Genomic DNA, 19,129 nt, shown 5'->3' on the forward strand with positions numbered 1-19,129 from the left:
TTAACTGATTGCCAGTTGTTGAGCCATTGATTTAAAAAGGTAGATAGTGGAATATAGTGCTATCAAGGAATAATAGAAAAAAAGAATTTCTCATGTATTTCATGTAATACCTTTCTACTACAGTCTTATATTCTGCTCTGGGTATTTGTAGACTAACTTTACTAGCATTTTTTTATTCTATAAGACATCATTACTTCTTGATGTTGGTGACTTATACTTTCATGTTTTTTATAGAAGTTGAGGTATTGGGTGGAAAAATCAGATGATTTTCCTCAAATCATACAGCTGAGTTACAGGGACAGCTCTAGATCTGAATTTTGAGGACCACACTTTCTCACTCAACTTTGGTCCTCAATGGTACTAAGTAAGCAAGGATTTGGACTCATTGAATCTTTTTTTTTTTTGGGGGGGGGGGTGGTCAAATCATCATTTTTAGGTTTTCTTTTTTTAAAAAAAAATATATACATAATGTATATATGTATTAATTGTAGATAAACACAGTACTTTTATATGTATTAGTTGTAGATAAACACAATACTTTTATTTTTATTTATTTTCTTTTATGTGGTGCTGGGGATAGAACCCAGGGCCTCATACATGCTAGGCAAGCGCTCTGCCACTGAGCTACAACTCCAGCCCCATTTTTAGGTTTTCTAAGATGGTAGCCCCCCACTCTTCCCTAACAGCTTGTAGGAAAGAATTTTCAGAGCTACTTCTATAGCAGAGCTGACTGAGACACAACAGAATTGAATGTTCATCTTTTCTATAATCTGAAAAAAAACAATTTGTTTTGTTATAACTGTTGCCGATCAGAATTTTTGCTGATATATTTCCTTGTGATATATTCTACATTCAGATAACTGAATGTGGCCAATCCACAGCATTGGAGTTTTGGGGTAGGAAAAAGTAGCCATTAAAAACCATCTTACAGGTATTGTCTCTAAATCTTGTAATTTGAGAGCAGATTCACTCTCTCTCTCTCTCTCTCTTAATTTTTTAGTTATAGGTGGGCACAATATCTTTATTATTTTTATGTGGTGCTGAGGATCGAACCCAGTGCCTTGCGTATGCTAGGCGAGTGTTCTACCACTGAGCCACAACCACAGCCCTGAGAGCAGATTCTTTTTTTTTTTTTAAGAGAGAGAGAGAGAGAGAATTTTAATATTTATTTTTTAGTTTTTTCGGCAGACACAACATCTTTGTTTGTATGTGGTGCTGAGGATCAAACCTGGGCTGCACGCATGCCAGGCGAGCGCGCTACCGCTTGAGCCACATCCCCAGCCCAAGAGAGCAGATTCTTAACAAATTCTGTGCACAAAACCATGTCTGTGAATTCAAGTACTTTCTGCTGTTTTTTTTTTTTCCTTTAGGGAAGACATAGCAACATTATAGTGATGGTACAAGATACCATCACTATAATGGTATCTTGTACCAACATAGTGATGGTACAAGATACCTTATAGTAGGTACAAGATAATGAGAGAAATTCTCTTAAACTGATATCTGTATAGAGTACTGGGTAGGAATCCTGGCTCAAGCCTTAACTCCATGAGCTCATTGCATTTATTTTTCATACACATGCGCGCATGCACACATGTGCATCATGAACTTATTGCACATATTATTAGGTGGTCCATATATGCATTGTATACCTCCAGCTTAATCTAAGAGAACAACTTTCTAATAAGCATTCTACTTAATAGGCCATTCACTAATAAAACCCATTTCTAGCCTTCACCGAACATTTATTAAAGTATTGGCTGTTGATTTGAGTTTTGAATGGCAGAAGCATTTGTGGTAGCTCCACTGGAGTGTGTACTTAATAATGAGACACTGGTGGCTTCTTATAATCACACATTGTTTTTATGAGAGTCTTAGTCCTTTGTTCGGGGAAGAGAGAAATTGGCTTAGTTCCATTGAAAGGCCGTAGGAAAGTAGCCACGAAGATACAAGGAAAATGAGGAGAAGAAATAGGCATTTTAAAATTCTATCAAGAATTTAGTACTTCATAGAGTCCTTAAAAAGTGTTCACTGAACTGTAAGGAAGTTAAGTGTTGTTCTTACTGTTGTTTCAGTAGGGGTTAGAGGGGTTGAAAATAAGTTAGCTTAGGCTTAGGTGTTATCCAAACCTAAATGATTAGCTCGCCATTTAACAATTAGATTATAGAAAATAAAAAACTATACCAAAATTTTTATAAAAGCTGGTGTGAAATTTTGTGATGGCATTATTAGCCTTCATTTAGTAGCTAGAGGGCAACCCACATTCTTTACAGTCCATGTAATCGGCTAGCACATCAAGTGTTACTTTGAGGCTGGTAGTTAACATGAACATGAATGTGGTCATTATACTCATCTTCAGGTTATATTTCATTAAATTTTTATTATTGAATCTTTCTAGCACTGTTAAGAATGCATTTCTTCTTTTTCTCCACCTTTCCCTCCTTTTGTTCTTTTTTTTTTTTTGTCATTCAGGGATTGAACCTAGGGCCCTGTCCATGCAAGCACTTTATCACTAAGCTATATCCCCCCATCCAAGAATAGATTTTTGAGCTTTCTGTGAAGTATACATTCTGGAAATGGTGTGGGATACCTCCTATTTTCTGACTAATTATCAAGTAGTATGAATAGCCACTTCTATCCACAGAAATAAAATTTTCAGATAGAAGTGGCAGTGGTTTTTACAGAAAAAAGAGACCCAGATATCACTAAAAGAAAAAAGACAGATGCAAATATCCTAAATAATTATAAATTTGTTGTAAATAATGAATACCCTCTTTTATATTTAACTCTTTTTTTCTTTCATCACCATTGGTCGGTCTATTTAAGGAGTATGTTTTTTTTTTTTTTTTTTAATTTCTTACCATGGCCATGGTATAAAAAATTTTGTTGGAGTCTTTAAGATTATATGTGTTTTATAATTTTCCCCAACCTTGGTTGAATATAGAAAACATGTAGTTAATGATAGAGGCCTTATTAAAACTTTTTTATAATTGCGAAATTCTGTTATATTTACAAAATTCTTTTACAGTCTTATTAGAGACTTGAAGGCAGAAATCATATATTCTATAATCAAATTCTGTAGGGAATGAATCTAGTGTCTGCATCGCTTAGAAACTGAGTGATCAATGGCAATGTCATGTCATTTATCATGTGCTTTGAACATGATAATATGGGCTTAAGAATATGGGCTTTGGAGACTGCCTTGGTATAACTCCCTTACTCTATCATTTTTATTGGTTGTGTTAGTTTGCATAATTATATAAACTTGACCTTACCTGGTATCTTCATGTCTAGATTAAAAAACATAAATTGAAAAAAAATGCTTAGAATGCGTTACATTGCATTATAATAGAAGCAGGGGGAGAAGAAGCAGTCAAATATCAGAATAGTGGAGAAATTGTGGAATGTGTCAGGTAAAATGAATGAACAAAAGGCAGATACTAATAGAGACATAGATTGAAAGAACAATATTGAGCAAAATTTCAGAAGGCAGCATACAGCATATTATTAAAAAATAAGTATGATATAACGATACAGTATAATTCTTGTAGGGTTTTTATAATTTAATACAGTAACAGTAAGGAAAAACCTCCGGGCAAAACTTGGCCTATGTTTAACTTGGCCTATGTTTCTCAAACTTTTTAAAAACTGTGGAACAGTTGGTTGCGTACCTCTTTTTGACCCATACTAGTAATTATGTTATTAGAATCTGTGATGGAAAAAGTCTTTAATTATGTAACAGAAGTAAAGATATTTTGAATTCATTGATACTTTATTTTTGGTATGAGGGATTAAACCCAGGGACACTTAACCACTGAACCATATCCCTTGGCATCCCCACCCCGCCCTTTAAATTTTTTTTTCTTTTTTATTAGGGACAGGGACTCCCTGAATTGCTCAGGGCCTCGCTAAGTTGCTGAGGCTGGGTTTGAACTCAGGATCCTCCTGCTCCAGCCACCTGAGTCGCTGGGATTACAGGCATGTGCCACCTTGTGTGGTTATTGATACTTTTAATAACTTTTAATTTTATTTACCACAGTTGTATCTTTGAGGGCTTGAAAAAATGAATATATTGATGTTTAGTCTGTAATTTCCCTGTGGGTTTAGGATTCCTCTCTGCTCACTTGACTATTAAGTAGAAGTTTGTACCCAGAAATTGGGTACTACCAAGCAAGGCAATGAATGAATGAAGGTAGAATTTCCCCAGATAAAATAGAAGGTGATGGGTCCACAGAGAGAAGAAAAATTATGAGAACTAGCATAGTTGTTTCTCAGTGTTTTAGAAGAAGGGAAAATTATGTGGTTTAAATCTTTAGGGCAGTCTTACTAAGTAAATTTCATTGACATTTTAAAGTTTGAAAATAATTTATAATTTAGAGGCATTAAGGCAATGTTTTTGTTTGTTGTTGTTTTGTTTTGTTTGGGGTATTACTGAGGATTGAACCTAGGGGCACTCCACCACTGAGATAAACCCCAGCCCTGTTCATTTTTTTGAGATAGTGTCTTTAAGGCCTTGAATTTGGAATCCTCATGCTGGGTTTGGGCCACCATGCCTAGCCTGAGGCAGTTTTTCATAATGAGGATTCCATTAGGCCATTATGGAGCCTTTTGATGGCATCTAATCAATCAAAATTAAAGTGATCTGGGAAAACCAACTTAATATTTCTCAAGGAATATCAGAATATCCTCACTAGTAAAATGAAGTGCATGGGTGTGTGTGTGTGTGTGTGTGTGTGTGTCTGTATTTGTGGCTTTTCAACCTTGTTTTTTAAACCATGATCAGACAATATTTTGTATCATGATCCAGTGATATATGTTTATATAGATTTTATAAAAATACATGTTTTCTGTTCTATTTCTGTTAACAAAAGAACTTGATAAGTGACTCACTGAATTGCTTTTGCAGCCTATTTGGAAGACTAGTCCATGTAATTAATATGTCCTAAGACCAGTTTGGCACTTATTAATGCAGGTTGGGGTAGCTGAGATAGTACTTCTCTTTCGTCAATGTAATGTACATTCCACAGCAGCTGTTTCAGACTCTGTTCCCCTCAAGGCTTCATGTTTTTTTCCTTTCAGGTGATAACCTGGTAAATTATCCAAGAGTAAGGCCCTAGGCAGGCATAGAATTTGTCATTCTTTTGATACTTTTAATTTTGTTTACCACGGTTGTATCTTTGTTTGAAAAAAAAATGAGTATATTGATGTTTCGTCTATAATTATCCTTTTTACTCCTGGATATCTGTTCTGTATTCAATCTGTTTTTCTTCCTGTGGGAAAGGAAAAGATGTTCTTTCTTTTTCATGGTTAGGCACTCTACTACCTTTGTTTCCTTTTTACTTATAGCTAATTTCTCATTGTTCTTTTTCTAATATCTCTAGCCAACACATTCATATCTTCTTGCAAACAAATTAGTCTTCCCCCTTTGAAAGTACTTTGTTTGTACTTTTTCTTCATCTTCTTTCTTAAATTTCTTGTACAATTTGTCCCATTCATCATGCTTTGTACTATACCATCCCATTCTTTCCTTAATGCTTTGTGATCTTTTCTGTTGCTTTTATCAAAATTGATTTTCAAGGTCACTGAATTATATATATTTTTGAATCAAGTTGCCTTTCCTAAGTATTCACAAGTATATATATAAATTTGGGGTGGTGCTGGGGATGGAATCCAGGGCCTTGTGCATGCAAGGCAAACACTCTACCACTGAGCTATATCCTCAGCCCACACAAGTATTTGATAATAGTGATCTACTTATCTTTTTAGAACTTAGTTCCATTGCAGTGATGCACCCCTGTAAGGGCAGCCAAAGCAACTTAGCCAGACCCCGTCTCAAAATTGAAAATAAAAAGGGTTGGGGATGTAGCTTTGTGGGTTCATGCTGGGTACCACAAACAAAAAACTTAATCTGAACCTGCATCTTGCTTTCTTGAACAGAAAAGTTAATACTTGCGTGTACTTTAAAATTGAAGCTATATTGAAATGTGTATATCAGAAAGTAAAATGATCCCGTATCATACTCTCTCTAGAGTTAACCATTATAATGTATTGATGATATACTCCCAGACATATTTCTATTTGTGTACAAATGTGTCCACATTTTTGTTTAAAAAACAAATAGGCTTATTCTATAAATATTTGCTTTTTAAAATAGTACTTATTACTGGTATTCTTTTTTTTGCTAGATATTTTGTTTCTAATTCTAGAATGGTAAGCTTCACAATGATTGCTAATGCTTTGTTCTTTTTAAAAAAATTATTTAGAACAATGCTTAGCATAACTAGATAATGAATTTTATCTAGTTTAAATATATAATGTATATTTGTTCATGAATCAAAACTATTTTATGATCTAAGAATTCCATTTCTCATTGATCTGAAATAATCACGACTCTGCTCTAATGGAGTGTACACACTGAATAATAAGAGAATCAGATATGCGAACTGCTATTGCAGTAAATTAAAAGAAGTCAGTGTGATAGAGGGGACCTAGTGACTAGATTGGGAAAATCTTTTGTCTAGGTAACAGTTAAAGCTGAGTGAATGATGATCAGAAGAAAAATGAAAAGGGTATTTCAAGCAGAGGAAATATCTAGCATCTGGGTTCCAAGGAAGGAATTTGGTCATTTTTGCCCTTTAAGGCCGACTTGATCTTTTGGGTTTTAATTGGTATTATATACATCATTTTATTGTTTTATTGACATTTCTTCAAAAATGATTCCCAGTTAAATGGCATTGATTTATAACTGGGCTGTCCAGTATGGTAGCCAATAGCCACTTGTGGCTAGTGACTCTATATTGAACAAACAGAGGTATAGAACATCTTTAATTTTGCAGAAAGTTCTTTTCATGAGCACGGTTCTGGAAAGTCAGTAGACTACAAATTCCTTCAGAGACTGTATTCTGTTCACTGCTGTACTCCCAATATTCGACACATAACACATTGGTTCCCAGACAAGGAACAACAAATGCATATAAGCTTTGAGATGACAAGGAACTTGTGTGTTTGAGGAACTGAAAGAAGACTGGCTAGAACAGAAAAAAGAGCAATAGTTTGAGATCAATGTAGATAAATTGGCAACTCGAGCCCTATAAACAGTGTTAAACTTTCTGAATTTTGTTATAAGTGCATTGGGAAATGATGGAAAGATCATAGCATAGCTACTGATGATCTGATCTGGATGCCTCTTTTACCAAACCATTTCTTTTTCCTTTTACTAGCTCTCTTGAGAGTTTAATATAAAGTTATAGGTATGATAGTTACCTCAAACACCCAGTTTAATAAACTATCTGTAGGGAATCCAAATTATTCACTATGTTTACTTTTGAACCCTTGAATTATTCACTATGTTTACTTTTAGTGCCTACACTCTTATTTTATATTTGTTTTAATGATTGTATACTTATAAGCAGGAACTTATAGGCAAGAACTTGTTTTTGTTTTTTTTCCAGTGAAGGTGGTGTTTTTAAGGCTCATCTCACTTTCCCAAAAGATTATCCCCTCCGGCCTCCTAAAATGAAATTCATTACAGAAATCTGGCACCCAAATGGTAAGTTTATCTGGTTTTGTTTTTACTTGAAATATAAAGATTTCAAGGTCAGTAACAGAGATGATAGTTCTTGGTGAAATTGCTTTGGAATTTACTTTTTAAGTTCATTGTGTTCATTGTGCACATGGCCTTGTAGTAGCTTTTTTAAGATAGAAGAACTAATAGATCACATGGAAAATATTATTTTTTATTTATTTACTTAGATTTCTCCTCTTTTTGAGACTCAGTGTTCCAAATTACAGGCAGTTTCTGAATAGTATTAATTACAAAGAGCATAGAAATCATGAAACATAGGTTTCTAGTATATATTTCGTTAACTCAGTTTTAGAACATGGGCTACTCATAACTTTTATCTATGTTCTTAGCTGTTACAAAGGACTTTCCCACCTGCCACATAGGTGATTCATAGACAAGGGAAATACATAGCTTTGAAAGCATTCAATACTGCCGTGCATGGAGTGATGACATTGACCTGTTTAATCCAAAGATTGGCTGCCCTGTAAAATCTATGTTGTGGCCAAAGGTTAGGCCAGATAAGCTTCTTTTATATACACAGGCTCCCTGAATTTTTGGCTTTGGTTTGTGTGATAGAGCTTGCAAGGGTTTCTTTTCTGTTTTTTTACTAGTTTTCTTTTTAGACTATTATACTAATTTGTGTTCTGCATCTTATTCTGAAGACTCTGTTGGTTGCAAGGAATAGAAATACATACATTAAATTAAGCAAGAGTCAGTGAGAGGAATGATGGAATGAATGAACAGATTAAATAAGGATTTATCCTAAGCAAATGGGGTATCAAGGCTTTAAAAAATATACATATATATACACACATACACACACATATATATATGTATGATGAGAGACTGGAACAGTCAAAAAGAAAACTGGAACTACTACATTTCATTATATTATTAAGACAGCAGGGTCATAAAAGTAGTATCTTGGGGCTAAGGGTATAGCTCAGTTGGTAGAGTGCTTGTCTTGCAAGTACAAGGCCCTGGGTTCAATCCCCAGCACCAAAAAAATAGAAGAAGAAGATAAAAGTAATATCTCTAGTTAATAATGACAGAAGGCATTAATGATAGTCCTGCCTGATTCCTGGATACTTGATTTGGTGATGTACTTCGTGACATTTCTTTGATCTTTTTCTGGACTTTGGGCAGTGCAATTTCTTCTGCTTTCACTTGGATTACTTGATATATGTAATAGGCATTCTTCTTGGGCTTGCTTTGAAAGAAGGTCCAACAAAGTTTCTCAATTTTATTTCACTACAAATTAGCTGTGTGACTCTAGGCAAAGCCTCTATGAATCTTACTTTCTCTGCAAAAATTAAATAAGTGCATATATGTAAGCAAAATAATGAAACTTCCTTCCTGTCAGGAGGGAGGATAGCATCACAAGTTTGGGAGGAAAATTGATGTTTTGTTTTTTTTTTTTTAATTTTTAAAGGAGACTTTTCATTTTGTAGAGACAGGCTTTAGAGAAGGAAATAATCAAAATTTTATTGGAGAAAGGATAATTAGTGAAGAAAGGATACCTGAGGAAGTGATGGGGTAGGGATGGCAGCTACAGAAAGAATTAGCTATAGGACGGAGTGAAAAGTCATTCTGAAATGGAAAAGAGAAATACTGGGGCAAGCAAGATAGTTAAAGAATGTGAGTATCTGGAAAGCACTGGGAGTACAGCGATGTTTTCTCGGCTATACTTCCCATAAGATGTCGTGCTCTCTGCGGAAGAGGAGCGCATTAAGCAGAATGGTGAAGCTGTGAGGTGATAGTGATATAGGTATCCATTTTTTTCTGGAAGCTGAAAAGGAGGGAGTTAAGGATTCTAGATATGTTCTTGAATGGAATTTTGAATGTTGAATATGCCTGACTTGAACATTATTCTGCAGGCTGTAGAGTTTCATTAAATTGATGAGTTTAAAGTTGTTCCATGGGTTCATCATGATTATATTTTCCTTCCAGAAAGCTTAGACTAGTAGAAGATTGGAAAAAGAAGCCAGACAGACATATCAGTATCAGAGTAAGAAACAGTAAAAGCTTGAACCAAGAATAGTATCAAAAAGGATGATTTAGTTCTTTTCACTTGTTGATTACCAGATATGAGTGGAAATAAAGATATAAGAATTTAGGATTGACTAGCCATTTCAGAAAGTAATGAGATAACCATTTTTGCCCATAAGGATGGCTGTAGTAAAAATAGTAATAACACGTATTAATAATGAAGCAGAGAAATTATAACTCATATAATACTGAGAAGAATGTAAAGTGGTACAGATGTTTGGAAAATAGTTAGCAGATCCTTAGAAGGTTAAGCATAGTTATCATTATGATCTAGCAATTCTATTCTACTCCTAGGTAGATAGCTAAGAAAATTAAAAACATATGCCTCCCAAATCTCATAAGAGTGTTCTTAGCAAAATTTATTAACCCCAAAGTAGAAACAACCCAAATGCCTGTCAATTGATGAATGGAAAAATAAAATGTGGCATTATATCTGTGTAATAGATTATCACTTGTCAAATAAAAAAGAAATAAAGTACTAATACAAATGACAACATGGATAAACCTTGTAAACATGATGTTAAATGAACAAAGCCAGTTTTTAAAAATAACACAGTGATTCCATTTATATGTAATAATTGGAATCTGTAGGGCCAAAATAGATCAGTAGTTGCCTAGAGCTGGAGGGGTGTTTGGGTGGAAATAAGGAGTTATTACCAGTTGGGTATGGGATGTCTTTTGGGATGATGAAAATATTCTAAAATTGATCCTGGTGGTGGTTGTACAATTGTAAATACAGTAGGTAGAAACCATTATATTGTATGTTTGGAACAGGTGAATTGTATGGTATGTGAATTATATCTCAGTAAAGGTATTACAAAATTATTATAGGGTAAATAATACTTTTGAGTGGCTTAGATGCATTCAATTTTGTCCCCCTCCCCCTTGAGATACACTGATATGTTCAGATAGATAATTAGATAAAACTCGGGTTCAATAGTGAATCTAGGGCCTTAGAAGTTATTGCCTCAGGATGACAGATAACAGTATGATCTACTGAATGAATTAATTTACCCAGAGAAACAGTTATTAAATGTTAGAGATTAGGATAACGTCAAAAGTCAGGTTAAAGAAGGGGAAAACTAGGGCTGGTTGTGGTGGCACATGCCTGTAAACCCAGTGGCTCAGGAGGCTCAGGTAGGAGGATCATGAGTTCAAAGCCAGCCTAGCCAATTTAGCAAGGCCCAAACCTTGTCTCTAAATAAAAAATATTAAAAGGGGCTGGCAATGTGGCTCAGTGCTAAAGCCCCTCTGGGTTCAGTCTCAGGTACCAAAAAAAAGGGTGGGGGGAGGAAAGGAGAAGCTGAGAGAAAGTGGAGTTGAAGAATCAAGAGGAAGGAATTGACATGGAAGCCAAGGGAGGAAAATATATCCAGGAAGATGCTGTCAAGTAGCATTTGTGTTGGGCCAGAAGGGTTGACTTAGATTGAAGTTCTTATATGTTATCCAGACCATTTTTTTGAAAATAACGTTAGTATCCCGATAGGCAGCAGAAGCCAGTTTTCATAAGGTATAAGTAGTGAGTAAGTGGAGAAGATGAGGGCAAGCCAGTTTTTTAAATTTTGTGTGTTTTGGTTCTTTTTAATTCATTCTGATATAATTACATGAACATGGAATATATCTTATTCTAGTTAGGATTTCATTCTTATGGATGTACATGATGGTGGGATATTCACTGTGTTGTTTTCACATGTACATGGGAAAATTACGTCAGATTCATTTCAGTGTCAGTTTTTCGTAGTTTTGGATCCGTATTCTCAAGAAAAAGGATATATAACTAGAATGCATTGTTCAGAGATTTTAGTTTTACACTGGAAGAGAAGTGTTTTTCAATTATTGATGAAAGACTAATGGCTAGCTATTTATGGAGAAACAATTTTAATTTTCAAAACCAAATAGCAAAGTGAATTGAAGATAAATGGAATAAAAAGTCACAAGTGATTTTGTTTTTTAAAGTTATGATTTATTGTACTGGTGATTGAACCTAGGGGCACTCTATTACTGAGCCATTCCCTAGCACTTTTTATTTTTTGAGGCAGAGTTTCACTAAATTGCCAAGGCTGACCTCAAATTTGTTGGGATTACAGGAGTGCGCCACTGTGCCCAGTCATTATCATCTATTTGGTATATGTTGGGAACAAGAACTCTCTAGCTTCAAAAATAAACATTGAAAATACTGAGAGAGACAGGGAGAGAAAGACTAAAAGGAAATGATAGTTCCCTGAATATAGAATTCTTCACTGAATCTTCTATCAGAAATGAAGAATAGCACTAAAGTACATTAAAAATTATACACGGGAGTTGGGCATGGTGATACATGCTATAATTCCAGGTCATTGGGAAGGTAAGGTAGGAGGATTGCAAGTTTGAGGCCAGCCTGGGTAATTTTAGTGAAACCCTGTCTCACAATAAAAATAAAAAATTTTCAAAAATGGATGTAGCTCAATGGTAGAGTAGAGTGCTTCCCTCTAGCAGGTACAAGGCCCTGGGTTCAACCCCTAGTACCAGGGGAAAGGACACAAATTATTTAGGGGTAAATTGGGAAGCATTTTGTAAAGGTAAATCTAAACACTTAACCACATAACTGGCTAAAGGATAAGAACAGACATTTTTCAAAATGTCTGTTTATGTGGAAAGTTGTCATGGAAAAAAAATTTGGAAAAGCTAATTATTTATTAGATGTTATGAAATTTCAATAAAACTGTTAATCCTGAGTGAGGAGGCAGTGATAATGGTCACTTCATATTGCTTATGGCTGCATAAAATATATAATCTTTTAAAAATATAATTCAACCTAAAAGTTTTCTTATTCTTACTTATACTGTTTAAAATGACATGACACCTTCAAATGTGAAGAATGTGGAAAAGATTTTACTCAAAGGCCACACTTTACTGAACAGTAGAAGATTCATACTAGAGAGAAGCCCTACAAATGTTAACATTGTGCCAGAGACTTTAAAAATGGTTCAACCCTTATTGCACACTACAGGAATCATAGAAGAGAGAAATTATACAAAGACCCAATGCGACAGTGTCTCTAAAGTTGTTCATTCCTTACTCAGCACTGGAGAATTTGTAATGTGGAAGGATAATATGAGTGAAAAACTATTGTAGACCTTTTAGCAATTTCTCAAACATTGCTTATCACTGAAGAATTCATAATGCATAGATACTCTAAACAATGTAAATACTGTGACCAAGTCTTTACTCAAATTTCAAACTGTCTTCAACTTTTGAAACCTGATATCTATAGGAAATGTAGAAAGACATTAGATATAAGGCAAATAGATAACAGCAAAAACACTTTGAAATATTTAAAAATATAGCAAAGTCCTTATCTGTACCTCATATCTTGATATGAAAAGGAAACAAGGAATTGCCTTTTGCTTAAAATTTATATTAAACACCCTTAGATGATGTAGTAGAAATAAAGAAATTCTCACAAATAATCATAGAATGGCATAGAAAACTTGTTTGTTTCTTTCTTTTTTTTTAAAGAGAGAGAGAGAGAGAGAGAATTTTTAATATTTATTTTTCAGTTTTCGGCAGACACAACATCTTTTGTTTTGTATGTGGTGCTGAGGATCAAACCTGGGCCGCACGCATGCCAGACGAATGCGCTACCACTTGAGCCACATCCCCAGCCCCAGAAAACTTGTTTCAAAAGATTACTCAATATCCTCACTTCAGAAAACTGGAGAAAACAATTTTTTTTTTTTTTATTTAAAAGAGAGAGAGGGAGGAAGGGAAGGGAAGGGAAGGGAAGAGGAGAGAAAGAGAATTTAATATTTATTTTTTAGTTTTCGGCGGACACAACATCTTTGTTTTGTATGTGGTGCTGAGGATCGAACCCGGGCCGCATGCATGCCAGGCCAGCGCGCTACCACTTGAGCCACATCCCCAGCCCCTGGAGAAAACAATTCTAACCGAGATCTTTTTATCAGAAGAAGAGTTGTTCCTGAGAGTTGTTTATCTATGTTTTTGAGACTTTACAGTAGATTTTGAAATACTTTATTCAGATTATGTAGGAATTTGTTTACTAAATAAATGTAAAATGACACAAGTAAGTAAAATGTTTAAAAGATCCTAGTGGGCCTGGTGCCGAATACCTTTAATCCTAGTGACTCAGGAGGCTGGGGCAGGAGGATCATAAGGTCAAGGCCAGCCTCAGCAACTTAGAAAAGCCCTAAGTAACTCAGTGTGACTCTGTCTCAAAATAAAAAATTTATAAAACGGGGTAGGGGTAGGGATATAGCTCCGTGGTAGAAACACCCCTGCGTTCAATCCCTGGTGCCAAAAAATAAATAAAAATTTTAAAATCCTAAAAAATAATACTTCATAAAATCTTAGTGCTGAACTTTGTAAGTGTTTTTGTTGTTATTTTTGCTTCTTGATCTACTTATTCCTTTAGTTAATAGAGTCCATTAGCAGGTGGGGGTAGGTTGGGAAGGGACTCTTAATTATAGAAAAACTTATATGAAACATTGAAGACTAAGGCTGTACCCCATGTCAGGTGTGGTGTGGTCCTGGCACATAGTAGGCATTCAAAAAGTATTAATAGAGCAATAATATTGATTTGTATGTATACATACTTTGATTCTGGTCCTTAGAGTTTTCATTGCCCATGCTGGTGTTCTGAGAGGAAATTCTGAGTTAGAATTTTAACTGTTCACAATTTATTAGGTTCTATAAAGAAGCAGCTAGGAACCAGGTGCAGTGGCGCACACCTGTAATCCCAGTGAGTGGCTCAGGAGGCTGAGACAGGAGGATTGAGAGTTCAAAGCCAGCCTCAGCAATAGCAAGGCACTAAGCAACTCAGTGAGACCCTGTCTCTAAATAAAATAGAAATAGGGCTGGGGATGTGGCTAGATGCCCCTGAATTCAATCTCTAGTAAGCCCCCAGCCCCTAACCCCCTGCCCCCAAAAGGAAGAAGTTAGGAGTGAAATGTATAAAAATATGGTACTCGCTATTTATAGAATTTGGAAATTTGGTTAATTTACAGCAATAAATTTTAATTAAACATCTTTTTCTAAAATTTACCCCTTAAAGTATGCTTTTTATCCCTCTCACCCCTTTTTTAAGAGAAAATTTTACCATTAAAGATTACTTTGGCCAATAGATAGGTAATACGTTTGTGTTGTGTAAATGGATTTGTGGATTAATGCTTCCAACTTTTTTTTGTTAATTAATATTTTATTTTTCTCTGAACCATTTGAAAGTAAGATATAGTTATCTCAATACATGTCCCCTAGAAATGTTCTCTTATTCTTACTCATTATTACTTGTGGTTTGAATTTTTAAATGATTTTTAGAAAAGAAATCTCATGAATATCATGATATTGACAGATTTTCATGGGTTATATGTTCCTTTTTGTGCATTTGAACATAACTTTGCTTTTACATGATTTTGAAAGTACATCACTATATTAGTTCCATTTTCTTCGAAAAAAATTCTAAATCTTTGACTATCACCAATTTAAATCAGTAAGTTAGTGGGAAGACTAGAAAATCATTCCATAGAAACAGTTTCCCATGTTTTAGATCATATGCTTTCTACAAATGAGGAACAGATTTAGTAGTTGCAATCTACTCGTTTACATTGTATTAAGTATATTTCAATGCTAAACACCATCTATATGCTGTTTATCTTAAAAACTTTACACAAATGAAAAAGATAGCTTACACTATGAGTTTGTTGGATACTATGTGTTTGGTAAAATCTACAGCTTTCTTAAAAAGTTAGCAGATTCCATTTTGGAAATTTTCTGTGTAGTGGTAATGTTTTATACAGGTGTTATTGTAGATCAGGATCATATTTGTAATAGATACTTTATGTCATACCAAATTGGTAATATATTAAACAAAGTTTTATTCTCTAATTTCGCAGTTGATAAAAATGGTGATGTTTGCATTTCTATTCTTCATGAGCCTGGGGAGGATAAATATGGTTATGAAAAGCCAGAGGAACGCTGGCTTCCTATCCACACTGTGGAAACCATCATGATTAGTGTCATTTCTATGCTGGCAGACCCTAATGGAGATTCACCTGCTAATGTCGATGCTGCGGTAAGGTGTTCACATCCTTCTGTCCTCCCTCTTCCATCTTTCCCACCCGCCTCTTTTGGGACAGAACCTAGGGTGCTAGGCAAGATTTCTACTACTGAACTGTACCTTCAACCTGTCACTCTTTCTTTCCTCCTTTTCTTTTCTTTCGGTGTAGATGGACACAACACAATGCCTTTATTTTTATGTGGTGCTGAGAATCGAGTCTGGGTCCCACCCGTGCTAGGTGAGCGCTCTACTGCTGAGCCACAATCTCAGTCCATCACTATTTCTTTTAAGAAGACTCAACTTGTTATGTGTAATATGTCCTTTTAAAATATATCTACATCAGGAAATAGCAATTTTGAACTAAATAACATATGTATTACCTCATACCATTTTTTGGTGATGCGAACACTTAAAATATCCTGCCTTTAGCAGTTTTTAAGATTATTAACTTTAGTCACGCGATAAAATAGATTTTTAAACTTATTCTTTATCATTGTGGCTAAAATGATAAAAAGATGTAATTTGTGATATTAAAAATTGCACGGGCTATGGATATAGCTTATTTGTTAGTGTTTGCCTTGCTGTTCAAGGCCTTGGATTCCATCCCCAGCACCACACAAAAAAGAAACTGGATACTAAGTGGAATAGGCATATTAAGAGCAGAGACTCAGTGCTGGGGGTGTGGCTTAGTGGTAGAGAGCTTGCCTAGCATGTGTGAGGCACTGGGTTCTATTCTCAGCACCACATATAAGTAAATAAAATAAAGGTCCATTGACAACTTAAAAAAATTTAAGCGTGGGAATGTGTGGATTAAAAATGTAGTTTTTAAAATGTAATCAAAGTTATCAGTTTCAGATAATCTGTTATAAAATTCTTAGCTTTGTGGTAACTACAAAGCAAAATCCTATAGTAGACAAAAACAAGGAATCAAAGCATACCAATAGAGAAAACCACTTAATCACAAAGAAGATGGCAAGAGAAAGAAAGGATCACAAAACAACCAGAGAACAGTGAACAAAATGGCAACAATAGATCCATATTTACAGTTAGGGTTAGGATTAGAGAGCTCTCTTCTGGATTCCTGTATCCAAATTAGATTGATTCTCTCACCCTCTCATGCTGGCTGCCTCTATTAGATTTTTCCTTTGCAGCTCTTCTGGATCAGATCTTCTGTTTCCTGGATCACATTTTTCTTTTCCTTTTTCCTATGGACTTCATCCTAACATTTTAGATATGTGGGAATTAAATCTAGAGCCCTTTCATGATTCAAGGTGCTTTATCCTTCCCTAAAGTTTGATTGATACTTTGTTTTTAGAGTTCTAGGAAGAAAATACAAAATTTAGACAGAATTAATTTTTTAGTTTTTATTATTGCTGACGGGAAAGTTGATTATAGGCTGATTCTCCATTGTTAGATGTCAACCACCCCCATTTCCTTTTAGGTTCTTTATTCTTGGGTCTTCTGAAATTTCGTACAATTGTATAAACTCTTTAATCTTTCACCTCTGAAGTCGGTATATACCTTTTGAAATTAAAGACATGTTTTGGAAAAATGTGTAATTGTTTTGAGACTTTATCCAATTTTAATATTCTTTCCTTTTTTTGAACTTGTTTTAATTTATACCCATATTGATCCTCTAGCATTATCTTTTATCTAAATAATGCCCTTTTTTGTTTTGGAGGTGGGTGCTGGGGATTGAACCCAGGGGCACAGTGTATTTGCTTATTGGTGTGTCTTGCTTTGAGGGGAAACCCCCCCTCCCCCCTTTTTTCTTTTTAAAATATCTTCCTTTGTAAAGGCAAGGAATGATGATTTCCATAGTCTTTGCTGTTCCTAAATTGATGATATGCAAAGAAAAAGAAGCAGGCTGAGCATTTTTGAGCACATTTCTGTTACTTTTATGCTAAATGAAATCACCTCTTATCTCATTGGAACTGTGTTGGTGGTCTTATGTGTTCATGATTGATAAGTTATCTGTTTACCCCTACTTTCTACCTACTAGTACTCACTATCATTTCAGTGTAATGCATCTCACCTATCTACTTTAAAGATACAAGATAGTTTTATGTTGACTTTGTTTTCTGGTTATTTTCAAGTAAGGAAAGTTAGTAATCCTTCGCATAGCTTGAATGTCTTTTTTTGTAAATTGTAGCTTTCTTTTTAGTGTAACATAAAACCATAGCTATTATTTTTTGTGGTCTTTTCTTTTTTAAAAGAGAAATTTTCTTGTAAGGGTAATTAGCAGAAAATGTTTCTATTTGTATATTCCAACAAAGTACCTTACAAAAATACTTTTTGACTGTTTTCTGCCTTTTAAACTTTTTTAAAGTATTCAAACTACCAAAAGATTATATTCAAAGTTAAAATGATTATTTGAGATTACAAGGAAAAGTTTACATAAAATCATTTGATGTTACTTTTGTACCTACAGAAAGAATGGAGGGAAGACAGAAACGGAGAATTTAAAAGGAAAGTTGCACGCTGTGTAAGAAAAAGCCAAGAGACTGCTTTTGAGTGACATTTATTCAGCAGCTAGTAATTTCACTTATTTCAGGGTGAGTTCATTTAAAAAATTATACTACTGTCTTTTGGAAAATGCTATGTCAGTTTTTAAAAATCATATGATTTAGATATTTGAATTGTTCGTTCTCATTGGTTTTATTATTTTTAATAGTATTATCCAGAAATGCTTAAGGCTATAATTTAATCTGTTTGTTTTTTCCCTTTAGCTGATTTTACGTAGATATTTTGTTTTAAAATAGTTGTATGATAGTCTTTTTCTTTTCATTCATGGTAAAATTTCTAATTTTTTTTTTTTTTGTACTGGGGATTGAACCCAGGGATGCTTTATCACTGAGTACCACCCCAGACCTTTTTGTTTTTTCCTTTTTAGCAACAGGGTCTTGTTGAATTGTTGAGGGGTTCACTGATTGCTGAGGCTGGCCTCCAACTTGTGATCCTACTACCTGAGCCTCCTATGAATAGCTAGAAAGAATGCGGCTACTACTCCCAGCTTCATTGGTTTTTTATGGGTGTTACACCCTCTTAAGAACAAAACAACCCTCAGGGCTTGTTCTTCTCACCCATATATGTTTTCCATTTATTTAAGAGCTTGATGACAACAAGGAAGTGGAATAAATTAGATAATATTGAAGCTTAAGCTTATTCATATTTATTTTTTAGTTGTAGTTGGACACAATACCTTTCTTTCTTTCTTTCTTTTTCTTCCTTTTCCTTATTTCTTTTTTTTTTATTTTTTATTTTTTTTTTTAAAGATACAGAGAGGGAGGGAGGGAGGGAGGGAGAGAGGGAGGGAGAGAGAGAGAGAGAGAGAGAGAGAGAGAGAGAGAGAATTTTTAATATTTATTTTTTAGTTTTCGGTGGACACAACATCTTTGTTTGTATGTGGTGCTGAGGATCGAACCCGGGTCTCACGCATGCCAGGCAAGCGTGCTACCGCTTGA

At 34.7% G+C, this 19,129-nt stretch overlaps 1 protein-coding gene across 3 annotated transcripts in view; it reads left to right on the top strand.

Annotated features, from left to right (window-relative positions):
• The window catches only part of Ube2g1 (ubiquitin conjugating enzyme E2 G1), a 94,966-nt gene that overhangs the window by 69,240 nt on the left and 6,597 nt on the right, over positions 1–19,129 (top strand). For 2 of the 3 annotated variants that reach the window (XM_071603979.1, XM_071603978.1), the window contains 3 exons: positions 7,457–7,549; positions 15,502–15,680; positions 18,097–18,220. In XM_071603979.1, coding sequence (XP_071460080.1) covers positions 7,457–7,549; positions 15,502–15,680; positions 18,097–18,183 — 359 coding nt within the window. In that variant the 3' untranslated portion in view covers positions 18,184–18,220. Of the gene's footprint in view, positions 1–7,451; positions 7,550–15,501; positions 15,681–18,096; positions 18,221–19,129 lie in introns of all 3 variants that reach the window. The other variant, XM_027922643.2, reaches the window with a different exon arrangement.

The sequence above is a fragment of the Marmota flaviventris genome, chromosome 17 (assembly GCF_047511675.1).
Source record: "Marmota flaviventris isolate mMarFla1 chromosome 17, mMarFla1.hap1, whole genome shotgun sequence".
In the NCBI taxonomy this organism is placed as follows: domain Eukaryota; kingdom Metazoa; phylum Chordata; class Mammalia; order Rodentia; family Sciuridae; genus Marmota; species Marmota flaviventris.